General features: G+C 45.5%; 1 protein-coding gene across 2 annotated transcripts; it reads right to left on the bottom strand.

Annotated features, from left to right (window-relative positions):
• Nucleotides 1-901: 901 nt before the first annotated feature.
• LOC106562086 (pre-mRNA-splicing factor ATP-dependent RNA helicase PRP16-like) lies at nucleotides 902-19262 on the bottom strand. 2 transcript variants are annotated; one of them, XM_014126649.2, is made up of 25 exons: nucleotides 18960-19262; nucleotides 18183-18527; nucleotides 17823-18025; nucleotides 17555-17719; nucleotides 17275-17443; nucleotides 17020-17138; nucleotides 16837-16910; nucleotides 16577-16732; nucleotides 16259-16420; nucleotides 12869-12976; nucleotides 12642-12766; nucleotides 12395-12532; nucleotides 11865-12051; nucleotides 11197-11382; nucleotides 10770-10910; nucleotides 9852-10079; nucleotides 9548-9655; nucleotides 9336-9448; nucleotides 7513-7721; nucleotides 6699-6853; nucleotides 6401-6556; nucleotides 5970-6230; nucleotides 5711-5806; nucleotides 5481-5602; nucleotides 902-3093 (listed from the first exon to the last, which is right to left on the bottom strand). In XM_014126649.2, the coding sequence occupies exons 2-25, from the start codon at nucleotides 18509-18511 to the stop codon at nucleotides 3012-3014; spliced, it is 3792 nt and encodes a 1263-aa protein (XP_013982124.1). In that variant the 5' UTR covers nucleotides 18512-18527; nucleotides 18960-19262; the 3' UTR covers nucleotides 902-3011. The 2 variants fall into 2 exon arrangements, with proteins under 2 accessions (XP_013982124.1, XP_013982123.1); XM_014126648.2 differs by having other exon boundaries at nucleotides 17823-18028; nucleotides 18960-19261.
• Nucleotides 19263-20746: the final 1484 nt, after the last annotated feature.

Raw genomic sequence — 20746 nt, 5'->3', positions numbered from 1 at the left:
TCTGGCGCCACTAATGAGTGGGCAGTGACTAGCTCCTTATTTCTTCACATTGTGTTGTTGGGCAAGGTTCACCTTTGTCTGGCAGAAAAGCTGTTGGAACTGTAGTCACTACTAGTCAGACATTAGCAGGTTATATACATGAAAACCCATCCATCATTAGCAGGTGATTAGTCCGGTATTTTACCTGTATGTAAACAACATAAACATGGACTGGATAAAAATCCGTATCACAGAAGATCTGTGTTCAAATGTAAAGGTAATTTCCGATTGAGCCGACATAGCCTATGCAGTGTTTACCGTGAATGCAGTCTCCGCGAACAGTGCCTTTAAAATTTTATTTGCGCTATAAACGCAGATCTTCCGTGATACGGATTGAATCCAGCCCTTTAAGCGTTGATCATTATTTCAGAGATGAGGTTTAGGGGATGGATTCAATCCGTATCGCTGAAGTTCCACGGTATAGCATGATTGAAATGTAGGGGTGGATTCAATCCGTAGCATCGAAGATTAGCGCTGTTTCCCGGTACAAATGTTACGATCATTTTCGATTGAGCAGACATGCAGTCTCCGCAGATACATTGCCTTTAAATTTCATATCACGCCATAATGCTGATCTTCGGCGCTACAGATTGATTCCAGCCCTTAAAGGCAATGCTCCCGCGTTCATGGAGACTGCATTCACAGTAAACGCTGCATGTCGGCTCAATCAGAAATTACCTTTACATTTCAATTGTGCTATACCACAGAACTTCTGCAATACGGATTGAGTCGAGCCTTTAGGCTCGCTACACTTGCATTAACACCTAACCATGTGTGACAAATACATTTGATTTGATTTTGATTTGACTGAACTAGTGTTTACTTTGTGGTGAGTGAATCAAGGACACATAAACCAACAGAGTTAAAAAAAAAAAAGACCATTTATTTTCAGTTCCCAAAAGTAGTCAAGATAAAAATTATATTCGCAAACCATGGGCTGGTGTTACCAGAGCCTAATTTCACATCACAAAACAATCACTGACCACCAACAAGACAATATAGTCTGTACAAAACTATACAAAGTCAATCTAGTACACAGAGAATGAATGACTTCAGAATCAAGTCCACCACTTGGAACTTGCTGAACCACCTTGCTAAACCTGACTACTCAAGTGCAGGACATATCAGTCTGGGGTCCTGGGGCCCTCCAGGTGCACTTTTGGGTTTTTGCCCTACACAGCTGATTCAAATAACCAACTCATCATCAAGCTTTGATTATTTGAATCAGCTGTGTAAAAACCCAAACGTGCACCTGGGACCGAGAGACGTGCACACACACACACACACACACATATCAACTCCAACCATGGCCCCTGCAAAATATGGCCCCTGCAAAATACATTTCTGGGATCATTCACTTGACTTGGAGAGGGGAATCTCAAGATAAAATTGGTGGGCATTTTTAACACAAGGATCATGAGAGGCTGAGGCCGTCATGAGTTTCATCCAGGTTCTGACATTCATGTGTAAACGGAGAGAAGCTGACTAATATATATATATATATATTTTTTTTTTTTAAATTTAACTAGGCAAGTCAGTTAAGAACAAATTATTTTTTACAATGACAGCCTACCGGGGCTCAGTGGGTTAACTGCCTTGTTCAGGTCAGGGGCAGAACGACAGATTGTTACCTTGTCAGCTCAGGGATTCGAGCCAGCAACCTTTCGGTTACTAGTCCAACGCTCTAACCACTAGGCTACCTGCCGCCCGTCAGTGCGTTGAAGGGCTAATGGGGTTAGGAAAAGCTCAGTTGCTAAAGCTTGTCCTCCAAACAGTTTGCATGAAGGGTGTTGTTAAGGTAACTCCAGATATACGGTCTGAGACACTCATGCCACAAGCACAGTTTGGATAATGCTTCAGTCAGTGAAGGGGCACTTCACCATGGCACAGGCCATTTTCTACACACGACATACAAAGGATACAGAGGTCAGCCAGTTGTACAATGTGAAAATGATCTCTTGAAGGAGATTCGAGAGGGACATGATGAAATTGAAAAATAACTAAAGAAAATCAGGCAGAATTCATGAACACACGACACAGTACTACTTCTGCCTCCTCTCTCTACTCACACTGAATGACATACAGCCCAATGAACACACTACGGGATCAGACTAGTTTGGACAGTTACATATCTGGATATTATTTGACGATATTTCGTATTGTTTAGACAATATCGCACTAGTTGGCTGTACCTGTACCAAAACGCCAGTATTTTTCCTTCATATCTTGTTCTCTGTCTTCTTTTGTATTCAGCACTTTTATTTCCATGACTGATCAAAACTCGTTTCTCATGGATCTCTCTCGTCCCTCTGCAGAAGTTATATGGTGAGCAATATGTTTGGAACATCGACTCACAATAAAATCACGGTATTGAATCGCAATACATATAGAATCGTGATAATCGCAATAAACATCGTATCGGCACCTAAGTATCACAATAATATCGTATCGTGGGGTCCCTGGCAATTCCCAGCCCAATTGAACAGTTTATATTGATCGGGAGAGACTACAATCAAAAAAATAGCCCCTTGTAGGGTACAGTAGGAGATGGAACAACTAAACATTTCCTGCTTGGACACTAGCCAGTGAAGGATTATGATAAAGGCCTTGACAGATTTTCAAGGTATATCAAATACTCTTTAAAGACGATACCTTTTCAATGATGTTTCATCATTGTGTTTATATATTTTTTTACAATCACAGAAATAGAAAATACTGCATTCTAACATACATCTCTGCACATAAAAATGGAGCGACACTATGTGGATTTGCTGACAGAAAAGGTCTGTTATGGGAGCCTCATGCCTTATACAAGTTCTACCTCTGCTGGCCTCTGTCTGAACTGCTGCTGGTTCCAGACAATAGGAGGGGACAGTAAGGCCTCACAGCAAGGCTCATCCAGTGATGGTATGGTACACATACAGGTGATATTTAGTGGGGAGTTCAAGTGTTTAAGTCTTAACAGAGAAGATCTAGAGCCCAAAACGAGCTGGGGTGCGCTTTGGGGTCATGGGTGCCTCCTCCTTCCTTCCCGGGGTGCAGATTTTCACAGCCCTATCGAGACAAAAGAATAAACAATTGGCAATGACAGAAGATAATAAAAATAAAAAAAACTTGCCATGTCAAACATAATGGGACAGGCTAGTAGGGAGGGACAGGCTAGTAGGGAGGGACAGGCTAGTAGGGAGGGACAGGCTAGTGAGGGGGGACAGGCTAGTAGGGAGGGACAGGCTAGTAGGGAGGGACAGGCTAGTAGGGAGGGACAGGCTAGTGAGGGGGGGACAGGCTAGTGAGGGGGGACAGGCTAGTAGGGAGGGACAGGCTAGTAGGGAGGGACAGGCTAGTGAGGGGGGACAGGCTAGTAGGGAGGGACAGGCTAGTAGGGAGGGACAGGCTAGTGAGGGGGGACAGGCTAGTAGGGAGGGACAGGCTAGTGAGGGGGGACAGGCTAGCAGGGAGAGACAGGCTGACAGCAAAATCTATAATCTTTAATTACAGTAGCGCAACACCCTCACACTACCCAGTATTCTCTCCTCAGTCCTCACACACACCAGCAGCAGCAATTACAGCCATCAGGTCATAACCCAGTCCTTCCCTTCATCCCTAAGTTCTGACGTAAAGCTGAATGACAGACAGGAACCAGATCAAAATGTGTAGTAGAAGTGTTTCATGGGGCCCCGGCACGGTGAAGGGACGCTGGTGTTCACAGGCAGAGGAGGACAAAAGCAGCTGAGAGCCCACGAGAGCCAGCCATGTTTATTATCAGAATTCTGAGGCACTCGCTCTCTAATCTATTCCTTAATCCTCCGTGTTTTAATGTGATTATTTTGGAGAATGGCTGACACACACAGACTGATATAGAAATACATCTGCTGATTCATTAACAATAAAAGTGTTATTTCTTTCCTCCCAAAGCCATCTCTCTTTTGTGAGCCTTGTGGAACGAGTGTGAAATAAAAAATGTCCTTTCTAATTTGAAAATTAACGCTGGCTCCTTTCTCCCCTCTGCTGTGGCACCATTTAAATTGCAGCAGTAATGGGGGTCAGCCAGGAGTCAATATTATTCATTTTGTCTCGTCTGGAGGGACTGGAGGTGAGAAAAGCTCATCATGGAAAGAGAGGCAGAGAGGATAAGAGAGAAGGAGAGGCAGAGAGAATAAGAGAGAGATAGGTAGAGAAGACAGAGAAGATAAGAGAGAAGGAGAGGTAGAGAGAATTAGAGAGAGATAGGAAGAGAAGACAGAGAGGATAAGAGAGAAGGAGAGGCAGAGAGAATTAGAGAGAGATAGGAAGAGAAGACAGAGAGGATAAGAGAGAAGGAGAGGCAGAGAGAATTAGAGAGAGATAGGAAGAGAAGACAGAGAGGATAAGGCAGAAGAAGAGGCAGAGAGAATAAGAGAGAGATAGGTAGAGAAGACAGAGAAGATAAGAGAGAAGGAGAGGTAGAGAGAATTAGAGAGTGATAGGAAGAGAAGACAGAGAGGATAAGGGAGAAGGAGAGAATTAGAGAGAGATAGGAAGAGAAGACAGAGAGGATAAGGGAGAAGGAGAGAATTAGAGAGAGATAGGAAGAGAAGACAGAGAGGATAAGGCAGAAGAAGAGGCAGTGAAAATTAGAGAGAGATGGGTAGAGAAGCAGCTAAATTAACCAGTTTCTACGACTCGGAAGGGGCCCATTCTGGAAAACGAACATTGTTTCCCATTGACCCCCACTGTAAAATAGCAAACTTCGTCGTCCATTTTTTTGTTATACAGAAATAACAAAACATGCAGAAAAGCTGCTGCTGTTGTTCAATGTACATGTAGCCAGGTCAAAAATCACAACCTACGGTTCACAATGCTCCCACGTAGGGAAATGGAGCCTGCGAGAAGAGCCCTGTGGATTCAGGCTATTCGGGGTGGGAGAGTGGGAAATGTAGGGACGTGGTGTCCAATTAGGCTACATGTAGCTATGTGTGTAAAAAAACATTTAATCACAGGTAAGACATTTAATTTGTTAAGTACAGTCTGTTTGTAACTCCACTCACTACTTGTAGCTGTATAGTCTGTTGTTGACCTGGCTAGCTTAATGTTCTGGTTGGTAGGTAGCTAGCACTCACATGGCTAACGTTAGCGCCGTCATGAAACGGGGCATGAGGGAAGCCTTTCAATATTACGTTTTTCTCAGTAGCGGGAACGCTTGGCAATGTTGAAAAGTCATGTTTAGACATGTACTTTTCTTAACTGTAGCTTTGTAATTGACTAAAACAACCAGACAACAAGAAAATTGCGTTTGAAAAAAGGTGAAGATTTTGCTGTGAGCCAATTGGGTAACCAAGGTAGCCACAGGTTGTTTTCCCCACAGGCGGGTGGGGCCGCCGCGGTCTATTTCATAGCGACTGGGACTATTGTCAGAGTGAAACCTCTCTGTGAAGAATAGATGAAGGTAGATGAGTGTATACCTGACGCTGCCCACGTTACTCTTCCTGTCCTGATCCTCTCTCCTGCTCCTCAGTTGCTGCTCCGCCAGAGACATCTCCTCCTCCATGTTAGTGATCTCCTCCTTGGCCCGCCGCCGGTTCTCCTGCACAGAGAGAGAGGAACAGAGGGGTGAGAGGAGAGAAAAGGACAGCGGGAGGAGGAATTAACCATGAGACGTAGGGAGGGAGGAAGTAAAGGCCGAAGAGCTTACCATCCTGCTCTTCCCTGCCTGTTTGACGCTGTAGAACATAGGCCCCAGCTCAGCCAGCCACTCCCCATCCACCGCAGTCACACACTGCATGTACTCCTACAGGAGGGACAACAAACAACACAGGTTACAACATTAGAACACAGTAACAGAGCTAGAAGGCTGATATATACGACAGCTCTTTCTGGTGAGTCAAGGTGTAGAACATCGTCTCTGAACAGTCCAGTTCATAGCGTAGCTATGTGGAGGCTGGGTCTGTTACCTTGGTGGTCATGACCAGCTCGTGGTAGGTGATGTAGTCTGGGGTGTAGCCCATGCCAAACAGAGAGCTGGTGGGGTGGAGGTGGCAGGGCATGCCTGTCCTCACGTTCACATACTCCCCTATGCCCTTCAGCTTGGCTGCCTGGTGGAAGTAGGCAGCACAGATACACTTCCTGATGATGTCCCAGTCTGAGCCACAGGACACCAGGTTCATCCTCTGCTGCACCATGATGTCTTTGAGCTGGGAGCGCACCTCGCGCACCTAAAACACCCACAGAGACACGTTAGCTACCGGAGAACCAACACAACAGGACATTCGATACACATTGCTCAGTGTGTGACTATTGTGATGCAAAGCGGTAATCAAGTGTATTTGGATCCTAAGCCAGGGAGACTGGTCAGAGAGGGTGAAGGACAGGGGCGTGGTCTGACCTTACGCATGGCCTTGGTGTGGATGAAGTGTTCGTTGCACCAGATGCTGGAGTAGTTGTTGTTCTTCCACTGCAGGTAGACGTTCAGGTAGGTCAGGTGGTCACTCTCTGGGACCGAGAACTTCTCCCTCACCTGGTCACTCTCCTCCTCACGACCCTGGAAAGGTCGCGACACAGAGGAAATACAGGGGTCACAACTGTCCAGTGGGTAATGTGAATTTTTGTTAATGACAGAAAGAGAAACAAACATTAGCGACACATTAAGAAATGAATCGGTTGGCGATCTCAATGACATGTACCTTAGGCCTGTAGAAGATGGCCGGTACAGACAGCATGGAGACGATGATGAGGATGTCAGCACTGCAGCCCATGTCACATGATACGATCAGCATCTTGGACAGAGCCGGGTCCAGAGGGAACTCCACCATCAGCCTCCCAGTGGGCGTCAGGGAACCTGAGGGGGACACAAATAATAACACTTCCTGTCTACAGATAGAGGAGAGGGGGAACACAATACAGGTGACACCTTCCTGTGTTGACAGTGGAGGATGGTTGTAAAAAATATTTACATCAAACTTTGCCAGGTCTGATTTAAATGATTACATGACAGACTATAAGGAGCTTAGAGGGAAAGTGCAGAGGAAGAACAGGTTGTATTGGCCAGGTAAACCTTAATCAGAGATAATCTGCTGTTAACACACCACACAGGCAAACGTCAAAAGTCCTCCACAGACACCAAATCCCCTAATCCCCAGGGATCTGGCTCAGATGAGACAGAGATGAGACTCAGCCAGTCAAATCTAACAGAGGATAAAGCACTATGCAATTACTCCACTACCTACACCACAGTGCTACCTAGCTCTGTACTTTACGTTGTGCAGTGCATGTACATACCATTACAGCAACCTATTGACTAGTTCCATCATCCAAGTCTCTCCTCGCAGCACATGAAGTAGTTATTGTTAATCTGTTGGCTGTATGCTGGTGGGGAACACATACTTATCCCAGCCTATTTTAACCTTGTTTTCTCAGATAGATTATTCTATTTGATCAGTTTGTGCATTTGGTGGCCTAATCTTGAGTGATGTGGTCCAGGCCAGGGCAGAGACCCACCTGTGTTGTCCAGGGCCCCCAGGATCCACAGCTGGTACATGGAGTTGAGCATGTTGTCCTCAGGCGGGGGGTCCATGAAGTGGAAGAGCAGCAGGTCCTGGACCCCCAGGGATTTGAGCAGCAGCACCACGTTGGCCAGGTTGGTCCGCTGAATCTCTGGGATGGTGGTGGTCAACATCTCATTCTTGAAGGCGCTCTGGGTGTACAGCCTGGATGGACAGAGGAGGAGAGAGGGAGAGATGGAGTGACAGAGACAACGACAGGGGGGAGGTTATTGAATCATCTAGCAGACACACCATTTTTCTAAACGCACAAATGCTCCATGGAGTGACAGGTCTGGAGACGCTGTCTTCACCACCTGGTTAAACCCACTCTGCAGGGCACCGATATGATTTCACACAGCGCTCACACCTGTAACAGTGGCACCGTGATTGAGAAGCCTCCGTTTCCATGAAAGCTGAACTCTCCCCAACTGACATTTAGAGAAGGGCAAAGAGACAGGCCTACTGCACATGATTAACATTTAACCAAGCTACTTATGAGGTATTTACTATCCAAACTATTTAGAGCAACACCCATTGCTGCTTCAGACTGATAGGACTGGCCTAACAAAGCATCTCTCAACCATTTCAGTTAGTGGCTAATCCCTCTGAAGTGTGTGCATTATGGGGGAATGATCTGCGTTTGTTTACGCCGGGTTGTGTGAATGTCCTCGGGGCTGGAGATGTGCGGTGTGTGTGTGTGTTGGGTGCAGTCACAGCTAAGAGGTGCTTTGAGTAGCAGATTCTCCACACAAGTCGAGTCACCCAGCACGGCGCATCCACGTCACCTCCCGCCCCTCCAAACGCCTAGGCCCCACTCACTCTAAAGCTCCACTCCCAAATTGATTCTTCACAGATCTGTGCGTGTGTGTGAGGGGAGGGGGGTAATCTTGGTAGAGGGCGTTTTTATAACATTCCCTGCTCATTTACAAGGCAAAACAATCACGTGTCTGGTGCGTGTCACCATCTCCCTCAACTTGGGGAAGTATGACAGATAGGAGAAAGGTCATGTGAAATCTCAGAGAGAACAGGCTTTTGTGTCACATTCTCCCTGCTGTAAACAGAGTTAAACTGCATGAAATCCTGTGGAGATTAGGATTCTCCCTCCTTCTCTCCCTCCCAGCCTCTGATGGCTTTGAAAGCAGCCCGGCCGCCTTGCAGATCAGAGGCCTGGACAGCCCATCTGAGGGGAGCTCTGATGTGCATCAGCCAGAGGATGAAACACCGGCGGCGGCATTGCACACAACAACACACACACACACAATCGCGCTTCAGATAGACACCAGTTTCAGCACGGCTCACCATACAAAAGGATGCTAATGTTTATATCTGGCTTTCTACCTTTTTGGTAGATAGGAGCGGTTGGAATGAGATAGCAGGCAGAGTGAGGAGAATTGTGTAATTCAGCCTGTATCTAGGCCCAGATAGACATAAAAGGGGGAAGATATGGCTGATCTAAGGTTTAGTTCCAGACTGCTTCCATCAGATGCAGGAGTACTGAAGTATCTTTCTAGAAGACAGGACACTCTTGACATAGACCAGTGTCAGCCATCTGAATACTACTTCCTGCTAGCCCTGACTGGAACACTCAAACATCACACCAAGGTGACACCTTCAAATAACTGCCTTTCATTACACCTTCATTATGGCTCCATACTTGACAACAACTGGAGGACAAAGGAAGCCCTCTGGAAACTGAGGAAGGTGGGAGGACTGCACATTTGGAGTGTGAGACTGCGTGCTTGTGAGTAAGTGTGCGCTTGTGTGTGTGTAGACACTTACCTGTAGCACTGGCCCGGCCCTGTACGACCTGCTCTGCCTGCACGCTGGTTGGCATTAGCCTGACTGATGGGGTACACCTGCAGGGCATCCATGCCAATGCGAGGGTTGAACACCTGTCAAAGAGAACACATCAACAACAGAGAAATACTATCCTAACATGGCTTGTCTTATCATTCGATAGTCTGGGGAAGATATTGAGGGTGACAGGGTACCTTGAGTTTGCAGTATCCAGCATCCACAACAAACATGATACCATCCACAGTCAGGGAGGTCTCGGCGATGTTGGTGGCAACGATGCACTTCCTCACACCATCTGGAGCCTGGCAGTTAGAGAACACAACAAAGACATTACCTACACGTCACTTTACCAGTAAGGAGGACGAGTTCCTTTTTGTGTTAGGTATATGCATTCCGACTAGCTAATAGCAAGTATGCTTGTGTACAAAGGATACTGCAGTATGTTAAGATTTCCAACTGTACATGTTAGTGGAACAGTAAGTGGGTGTTATTGGTTACCTTCTGGAAGATCTTGGCCTGGAGGTCAGAGGGCAGCTGGGAGTAGATGGGCAGTACAGTTAGAGGAGGGGCGCTCTCCAGATCCTCCAGACGCTCCACGATCTGGTCTGACGTCACCTCAATGTCCTCCTGGCCAGGCATGAAGATGAGGATGTCTCCCCCCATACCACTAAGGTGGATCTGTAGGGCCTGCTTCACTGCTGCCTCCACATAGTCTTCCTGGGGAGTCTGCACTCAGATAACACACAACACTGTTAGAATACACAGCAACCACACACTACCTTGGTACAAATAACAGTAGTCTTACCCCATGACTAAACCGGCCCCACGGCTACGGCTGCCATTGTTGCGCATGATCATTTTATCGATCCCCACCAGATGCGACCATGACACGCAGGTTAAAATACCAAAACCACTGAATCAATTATATACATTTCGGGGAAGGTCAAAACACATGAAACATTCATGGACATTTAGCTAGATAGCCGTTGCGAGCAGTTTGTCCAGGGATGTTATTTTACCTGACATGCAAATGGTTCTCTTTTTAGTTGGTTCTTTGTACAATTTTACAAATTAGTGTTTCTCTACTCCGACGACTAATCCACAGACAAAAGTGAAACCCAGTTAGTTTTTTAGTTATCTTTGATTAATCTCTCCTTGTTGGTCTTTAAACAACCACGTGGGTTTGCATCTTTGTGAAAACCAATAATAGATGGAAATGGTGGGACTTGCATTGCATCGAGCATCTTAAATAGAACCAAGTAGTGTGGATGAAATGACTGAAAAACATGCATGCGTACATCTATTTTGCAACGCTCGCCCCGGTCTAGTCAGGGTGTAAGTCATTATACAAATGAAATGGCTGTGTTGAAACAAATAATAATAAATGGATGTTGAATGGATTGTTGGACACAATACCTTGCTGAATAAGATGTCTACAGGGAATGTTCTTCCTGGAATGTGGAATATGGGAACGTTGCCGAAAAATGCAGCAAATTTGTCAGAGTCCATGGTGGCTGAGGTGACTATCAGCTTGAGGTCAGAACGCCTCGATACAACCTGGAAGAAAAGGACAGAGAGAGAGAGTTCTAATACTGCTTACAACAAGAATGAATAAAAAAATATGCATGCAAAATAATCACAATTGAATAACATCCAGTGAGCTGTAAAAGTGTCTCCCTGGTCTGGCAGTCTAAGCCACTGTCCCTGGAACACATATCACTGCCAGTATGAGTTTGAATCCAGCCCACTGCTCTTTCAGCACTCTCTCTCCAACCTTTCACCTCTATATCGCTCTATCCAATAAACATACAAAATACTTTAAAAAAAAAGGTGTCTCTCTGACCTCTCGTAGCAGGCCGAACAGCACGTCTGTGTTGAGGGAGCGTTCGTGGGCCTCGTCCATGATGACAGCACTGTAGTGGTCCAGATCTGACTCTCTGAGAGACTCTCTCAGCAGGATGCCGTCTGTCATGTACTTTATCACAGTCTTCTCCGACGTACAGTCCTCAAAACGGATCGCATAACCCACCTGCAAAGAAAAAAAAACGGAATGGTTTAGTAGTGAACTACATATATTTACATTCCACGTATGAATCATGGCCTTCAAACGACAGTGCTACGGGCCAACCAAAGAGACGAGCTGGCGAGGACAGTTCTATTACAAGTTGTAGAAAGGAAGCGGTGTATAATCTCTGAATCACCACTAGATAGCAGTGTTGCACAACATATGAATACAAGTGTCAACTCCATAAGGAGAAAACCAAGTCAGGACCATGACTCAACATTAATTGACAGATGACCTCTAAAAAAAAAAACACTTATTGTGTTCTGGAGTACTTCTTTCCTCTATCAACAAATTAATTGCAGTTCATAAACTCTTGCCAGGTCTGCTACACTGGGTTAACTGATAAGACTAGTTATCCACTGCTTTGACTGATCCATAGATCAGTGTTTCTAAGATCTAGTTAATGTTTGTCTAGTAGCTCCTCCATCAGCCAGCTGAATGCTCACCTCCTCTCCCAGGTTGCTGCCCAGCTCCTCGCTGACTCTCTTGGCCACGCTCATGGCTGCCACTCTGCGGGGCTGGGTGCAGCCCACCATGCCGTAACTGGTGTAGCCGTCCTCGTGAAGGTACTGGGTCAGCTGGGTGGTCTTCCCACTGCCCGTCTCCCCCACCACGATCACAATGCTGTTGTCCCTGGAGAGAATCACATCACAACCAATAACATTACAATCCTGATGGGACTTTCAACCTTACGAAACTGTGGAAACATGAATAACGGCTCACGAAAACAGATCCGGAAGTGTATTCGTCAATGATTTACAAATGCTGTCTAACATTACCTAAGTCACCTTTAATGTGCTCATTCTCTAACCAAAGGTAAATCACATATGAACATTCTGACTTCACAGCCCCCCAACTCCCCCCTTCATTGCCATACATGTCTTGTCCTACACCCTGAATGAAAGCCTGCATCTGGGGTAAGGCTGGGGGTGACGTGGTCCCAGGACAGCCAGGCCGGGTCCAGTAGAGTAGCTACCTGATGATGTTGAGCAGCTGCTGCCTCACAGCGAAAATGGGCAGATACTGCCTCTGCTCCAGCAGGGTCTTCTTCTTAGCAAACTCACTGCTGGCCTCACTCTTATCTTTCATGTGGTCTGCAAACTTCTGATCCGTTCTGGAGGGAAGCAGGAGAAGAGAATTAATGAGGTTGTTCTTGTCACAACGGATGTTTAATAAACATTCAAAATGGACACAAAATAAGCCTTTAGTAAAGGGCTTGTTACCTGTAGTCCACCTTGCCATCCTCGCCCACTGGCTTGCCCCCAGAGCTATCCCCGTCCTCGGTCTTCTTGATGCCCATAATGTCACCCAGCTTGGTGCCTGCCAGCTCCCAGTGTTTCTGTTGAGCCTGGAGAAACAATCAAAATAACAGTCAGATATTCAGCCAGTAACCATACCATCAAGTACTTTATAGCTGTTTTAAACATTGCCTTCATTCCACTCAGCCTACCTTCTTGCGTTCCTTCTGCTCGCGGTGCTTGCGGACCAGCTGGCTGCCCTTGCGGGAGATGATGGCCATGTCAGAGGTGGCGTCTTTCACAGGGATGACAGGCTCTGGCTACAGCACAGAGAGACATCAGCAACAGTACGCATTCAGTACGCATTCAGTACACAGCAACTCTGATAGTAAGTCCACTAGTTATTACTCAACCAGTACCAAATACTTTACAGCAGACTCTCACAATCCCTCAACAAGCCTGCAACAGCTCTCCCCCAACGGCTCTGACCTTAAAACTATATACACTCCTCTACATATTTGGACAGTGAAGAAAAAATATTTGTCTCTATACTCCAACATTTTGGATTTGAGATCAAATGTTTTATATGAGGTGACAGAACAGAATGTCAACTTATTTAGAGAAGGGTACCAAAAAATGTCTGCAGCATTGAAGGTCCCCAAGGACACTGTGGCCTCCATCATTCTTAAATGGAAGACGTTTGGAACCACCACTCTTCCTAGAGCTGGGTACCCGGCCAAACTGAGCAATCGGGAGAGAAGGGCCTTGGTCAGGGAGGTGACCAAGAACCGATGGTCACACTGAAAGAGCTCCAGAGTTCCTCTGTGGAGATGGGATAACCTTCTAGAAGGACAACAATCTCTGAATCACTCCACCAATCAGGCCTTTATTGTAGAATGGCCAGACGGAAGCCACTCCTCAGTATAAGGCACATGACAGCCCGCTTGGAGTTTGCCAAAAGGCACGTAAAGGACTCTCAGACGATGAGAAACAAGATTCTTTGGTCTGATGAAACCAAGATTGAACTCTTTGGCCTGACTACCAGGCGTCACGTCTGGAGGAAACCTGGCACCATCCTTACGGTGAAGGATGGTGGTGGCAGCATCATACTGTGGGGATGTTTTTCAGCGGCAGGGACTGGGAGACTAGTCAGGATCGAGGGAAAGATGAACGGAGCAAAGTACAGAGAGATCCTTGATGAAAACCTGCTCCAGAGTGCTCAGGACCTGAGACTGGGGTGAAGGTTCACCTTCCAACAAGACAATGACCCTAAGCACACAGCCAAGACAACACAGGAGTGGCTTCAGGACAAGTTTCCGAATGTTCTTTAGTGGCCCAGTCAGAGCCCGGAGTTGAACCCAATCGAACATCTCTGGAGACCTGAAAAAAGCTGTGCAGCGACGCTCCTCATCCAACCTTACAAAGCTTGAGAGGATCTGCAGAGAAGAATGGGAGAAACTCCCCAAATACAGGTGTGCCAAGCTTGTAGCGTCATACCCAAGAAGACTTGAGGCTGTAATCGCTGCCAAAGGTACTTCCACAAAGTACTGAGTAAAGGGTCTGAATAGGTATGAATAAAATAAGTGAATACATTTGCAAACATTTCTAAAAACCAGTTTTTGCTTTGTCATTATGGGGTATTGTGTGTAGATTGATGAGGAGAAAATTTTTTTAGAATAAGGCTGTAACATAACAAAATGAGGTAAAAGTCAAGGGGTCTGAATACTTTCCGAATGCACTGTATATTTGGCTTTGTGTTTTAGGTTATAGTCCTGCTGAAAGGTGAATTTGTCTCCCAGTGTCTGGTGGAAAGCAGACAACCAGGTTTTGCTCTAGGATTTTGTCTGCGTTTAGCTAAAAAACTCCCTATTCCTCGCCAATGACCCATAACATGATGCAGCCACCACCATGCTTGAAAATATGATGTAATGTGTTGAATTTGCCCCAAACATTTCTTTGCCACATTTGCTGTTTTACTTTAGTGCCTTATTGCAAACAGGATGCATGTTTTGGAATACTTTTTTATTGTGTACCGGCTTCCTGCTTTTCACTCTGTAGTTACTCCACAATACTACCCTAATTGACCATGTTAATGATCCATCCTCAATTTTCTCCTATCACAGCCATTAAACTCTGTAACTGTTTTAAAGTTACCATTGGCCTCATGGTGAAATCCCTGAGTGGTTTCCTTCCTCTCCGGCAACGGAGTTAGAAAGGACACCTGTATCCTTGTAGTGACTGGGCGTATTGATATGCCATCCAAAGTGTAATTAATAACTTCATCATGCTCAAAGGGATATTCAATGTCTGCTTTTGTCATTTTTACCCATCTACCAATAGGATCCCTACTTTACGAGGCATTGGAAAACCTCCCTGGTCTTTGTGGTTGAATCTTTGTTTGAAATTCACTGCTCGACTGAGGGACCTTACCGAGATAATTGTATGTGTGAGGTACAGAGGTATTCATAAAAAGATCCTGTAGAACACTACTATTGCCCACAGTGAGTGAGTCCATGCATCTTATTAAGCACATTTTTACTCCTGAACTTATTTAGGCTTGCCATAACAAAGGGGTTAAATACTTATTGACTCAAGACATTTCAGATTTTCATTTTTAATTAATTTGTAAACATTTCTAAAAACATAATTCCACTTTTATATTATGTGGTATGTGTGTAGCAGTGACCCAACATCTCAATTGAATAGATTTTTAATTCAAGCTGTAACACAACAAAATGTGGAAAAAGTCAAGGGGTGTGAATACTTTCTAAAGGCAGTGTATTTGGACAAATTCACTTATAGTGTATTCAATTCTGTAAAAGTTTAGTATTTGGTCCCATATTCCTAGCAAGCAATGACTACATTAAGCTTTGACTCTACAAACGTGTTGGATGCATGTGCAGTTTGTTTTGGTTGCGTTTCGGATTATGTTGTGCCCAATGGTAAATTGTGTCATTTTGGAGTCACTTTCATTGTAAATAAGAATAGAATATGTTTCTGAACACTTCTACTTTAATGTGGATGCTAGCATGATTACAGAGAAAAAAATGTATGAAATGTATGCATTCACTACTGTAAGTCGCTCTGGATAAGAGCGTCTGCTAAATGACTAAAATGTAAAAATAAAATTACAGATAATCATTAATTAATCTTGAATAATGATGAGTGAGAAAGTTAGCGGCATAAATATCATACCCCCAAACAATGCTACCCTCCATTATTGGTATAGGAAACAAAACCCGAACCAAATTTAACTTCTTTAGGAAAACTGCCCTAATGTTAGAAACAAACATCATTATGTTGTCACCCAGAGTCACATTTATTTATTTTCCAAGCTATAGAACACAATATTTTACATACAGCAGGTTTTTAAAGGACCTAAGAGAGTGGTCCGCTTTGTGTTTTCATTTTTGCCATGGAAAAAAATATTGCGACACCGGTATCGTCAGAGCCCTAGTGTCGCCTCACAAAACATTTGATCTCAAATCCTAAATGCTGGAGTATAGAGCCAAATGAAAAGTTTTAGCTTCTCTGTCCAAATAAATAGGTAGGGGAGTGTTGGTAATTTCATTGGCCCATAACGTGCTGTGATGATGTATTACCTGCTTGGTGAAGACTATCCTCCCGTCCAGGAAGGGAGGGACCAGGTTGTGAACCAGCAGGTGGACCTTGGCAGCGTTGTCCTCCTCAAAGTCATCATCCACCTCCAGCCTCTGGACCACTCCACTGGTCAGCATACGGTTAGTCTCCCAGCGCTCATTATCCTAGCAGGAGGAACACAACATGCATCGTTGAACACAGACAACACACACACACACAATTCTAATCCACGGATGGTAATAACGATCAAAACGATAACTAAACGGGCTACATGCACCCAGGGCTGGAGGTGGTCAAAGAGTAGCAACACAGTACCATACCTCATTGATCTGTCGTCTCTGGGCAGAGATGCGTTTCTGTGTCTGCTTCTGCAGGATCTGCTCTCTTTTCTTCACATAATCCTCAGAGGTGGAGGTCAGTGGGTTGTGGAACTCGTCATAGCCTTCGTCCATCATGTACCAGTCTCTGTCCGCTTGCTGCAAAACCACAGGGCAATAGTCAATACAAAGACATGTGCATTTATGAATGTTGGGAAAGCTATTCATTTGTGTTACTACCAAGACTCCACATGTCCACTGACCTTCTGGTCCTCCTCCCACTGCTGCTTCTCATCATCATTATCAAAGGCGATGCCATCCTCTCCTTCATTCTTACCTGGGGCACAGAGACACAATCCACAAACATCAGCAAGCCTTATCAGAGCATTAATAAGAGCTCAAACGTGACTGGGGGAAGAGGGAGAGGGGAAAGAGGAGGGGCTTACCTTTCCCACGGGACAGACGAGGAGTGGAGCCCAAGTGCTTCCTGTCATTGGCCCATTCGTTGTACTTGTATGATGGGGTGGGAAGGGGCGTGTCATCAGGATACCGGCCTCTGACTGACCTGGGAACAGAAACAAGAACAGTTCATTTAAAAGCTGAAAATAACACACTTCTAATAGCCACTGAAAATGTGTCTTTTAATAGTACTATAAAACCCAGTTAATTTAACATACGAGTGTTGAGCTGCAGTTGCTTACTTGTCCTTCCTCTCGCTCTCCCGTCCAGAGCGGGGGCTGCGCTCCGACCGTTCAGACTTGTCAGAATCCTTGTGTGAAGGGGCAGGAGAGGGAGATTCCCAGTGGGAACGGCGTGAGCTGGCATAGCCGCTGTCATCCTCATCCCAGCTGGTGCGCGAGGGAGTGCCATCTGAGTCAAAGGGTATGAGGAATGGAGGGAGAGAGAGTGCTTAGTGTATTGTAAGCATGACCTAAGGACCTTAAAGAACTGCCTATCCGGGGGTGTGGCAGGGTTACTGACCTTTGGGGCGTGTCTGGGGCGTTGGAGGCTCCTCTCTCTTGCTCCCCCGGCTGATGCGTTCGGAGGACCAGCCTTCTCTCTGTGAGCGCTCACTCCTCTCACTGCGGTCTCCACGCTCCGACCGGCTGCTGCCGCCGCCGCGGCTGTTACTGCGCTCCCGCTCATCTGCCATCAAAACAGTTAGTCATTACTTCAGTTACAAATGCACAACAGATAGAAAAGATTGCTATTGCCTGAATATTAACATTGTATACATTTTTTTGCTCACCTCTTTCACCCCTTCGATCTCTGTCCGTATCTCTGATCCTCTCTCTGTCCTTCTCCCTCTCTCTGTTTTTGTCCTCTTTGGAGGAGGCGTACATTCCATGCTCACGCCGGTCTTTCTCCCTCTGCTGGTGTTTGCGACGGAACTCTTCGCTGACCCCTCCAGGGTTAGAGGGTGTCTCTGAGCCAGTCACACGGTATTTCCTGCTGCTTTATGAAACATAGAATAAAGTGTCAGTAAGACAACACTGCATGCATGACATCAGTTTAGATATGATCTCTTGATAGGGAGAGAGTATGTATTCTATGCCACTACGAAAAGAGGCTACAGTAACTCAAACCAAATCACTTCAAAACAACATACCTCTCTTTTTTACCACCTTGGTCCTCCTCATCTTTGTCTTCTTCATCAGACCCAGAATCACTTTTCCCTTCCTCCCAGTCCTTGTAGGAGGACACCTTGGATTTCTTGTTATTTCTGTCATCACTGTCAGCCTCAGCCTGCTCCTTGCCCTCACGCTCCTTTCTCTTTTGAGCTGCCAGCAGATCCAGGCCCAGGAGAGAGGTGCGTGGAGTGGGTGCACGAAAGACATGAGGCTCTACTGCTGCACTCTTCTTCTTCACGATCAGCCCGCCGACCTGCGCAGTGGGGTCACTGCCCTCCAGTCGGTGTAGCGACGCATCATCCTCCATGGTCTCAAACAACTGTCTGGATTGGATACCACATTTTTTGGGAGATTAGCCAACTACTAATTCTGTAACGTTACGTTGCATATGGAAATTGCATTAAACTAATCGATCCAAAGTATAAAATTGCGCCCGAATAATTCACGGGATGTATTTTAGATTGCTACAGTAGCTAGCTACGCAGCTATTTAGTCACTACTGTAGCTACACTAGCTACTTATAGTATATTTGTTACTACTACATCTAACTATTATAACTTAATGACAGATGTGACTTCAAATATATATTTGTTTAAGTAGCTATAGTACCCAGCTAGCTAACTGGATATCGCTCAGCCAATGAATTAATTAGCGAGCTAGCTATTACGTTACAAAAATGAAATTAACTAATAGCTACGACTATACACCTGATATTACAGTTGTCAAATCCCATTCATAAACACCGGCTTGCTTACCTTAACAATAGGTGGTGAGTCTATCAAGATCCTGACACGCTAGCTAGTATGTTTTAAGCGAGCTAACGTTAGCTAAACCTGCCACATGTATTTATTGTAACTCAAAAAACGAACTTCAATTACATTAACAACCCGAGTTACTGGGAAAATACCATTCGTGTAAGTACTAAACTGTGCCACCCACTTGAGATGATTCAAACCATTACGAAATAATAGCTATTATCTTTTGTAAATTATGCGTTTTTTGTTTACAAAGACAGAAGTCGCCATTGCTATCCCACAATTCCACGGGATATTCATAAGAAAAACTTTATTAAAATTCTGTACCAGAACAATGGACAATCTACTTTCTTCTTCCTGTGGTTTTCGGCAGACTAGTTTCATATTGGTGCAATTCGCAGGTTGGAGTGCAATTTGCACATTTTTGTAACAAAAAAGGGAAAAGCAGAATGGGGAAAACTTCAGTTGCACCACCATCTAACCGTGCACTTATACACTATCCCCAAAAATCCACCACCCCATCACACTACTTTGGTCCTTCTCTCAAAACTTCCTGTAGCTCTTCGGCACTAAAATCTCTCACTTCTCATTTCCGCTCCATCAGTGCAGTTGATCACCATGGCTATAAACGCAAGAAATCCAACCATACTAAAAAGCTCTACTCTGGCTCTCTCTCTTCAGGCTTACTCACTGGGGACCTCCCAGTCAACTCACTCACCCTTAGGCTATCCTCTACTCTCTTCACTGCCTCAGCATATGAAACGTTCTGCCCCACTCAAACTCTGGCAATCTGAACCTGTCTCTCACAGGGCACTTTGGATCTCCAGCTGAATGGGCACCCACACAGTTGACACACAGTGCTTTCTCTATCCCAGCTGTACACTCCCTCTGACGATGCACTCCTGCACATTTCTCACATCTTGGGACCTCTCTTCTACACAAATCAAATTTATTTATATAGCCCTTCGTACATCAGCTGATATCTCAAAGTGCTGTACAGAAACCCAGCCTAAAACCCCAAACAGCAAGCAATGCATGTGAAAGAAGCACGGTGGCAAGGAAAAACTTCCTAGGAAAAACTCCCTAGAAAGGCCAAAAACCTAGGAAGAAACCTAGAGAGGAACCAGGCTATGAGGGGTGGCCAGTCCTCTTCTGGCTGTGCCAGGTGGATATTATAACAGAACATGGTCAAGATGTTAAAATGTTCATAAATGACCAGCATGGTCAAATAATAATAATCATAGTAGTTGTCGAGGGTGCAACAAGCACGTCCGGTGAACAGGTCAGGGTTCCATAGCCGCAGGCAGAACAGTTGAAACTGGAGCAGCAGCACGGCCAGGTGGACTGGGGACAGCAAGGAGACATCATGCCAGGTAGTCCTGAGGCATGGTCCTAAGGCTCAGGTCCTCCGAGAGAAAGAAAGAAAGGGAGAAAGAGAGAATTAGAGAGAGCATATTTAAATTCACACAGGACACCGGATAAGACAAGAGAAATACTCCAGATGTAACAGACTGACCCTAGCCCCCCGACACATAAACTACTGCAGCATAAATACTGGAGGCTGAGACAGGAGGGATCAGAAGACACTGTGGCCCCATCCGATGATACCCCCGGACAGGGCCAAACAGGCAGGATATAACCCCACCCACTTTGCCAAAGCACAGCCCCCACACCACTAGAGGGATGTCTCCAACCACCAACTTACCGTCTTAAGACAAGGTCGAGTATAGCCCACAAAGATCTCCGCCACGGCACAACCCAAGCGGGGGGGGGGTTGTACACACTGC

Source organism: Salmo salar, chromosome ssa11, assembly GCF_905237065.1.
Source record: "Salmo salar chromosome ssa11, Ssal_v3.1, whole genome shotgun sequence".
Lineage (NCBI taxonomy): Eukaryota > Metazoa > Chordata > Actinopteri > Salmoniformes > Salmonidae > Salmo > Salmo salar.
The sequence above is the reverse complement of the archived record's forward strand: the minus strand, read 5'-3'. Positions and strand labels throughout refer to the sequence as shown.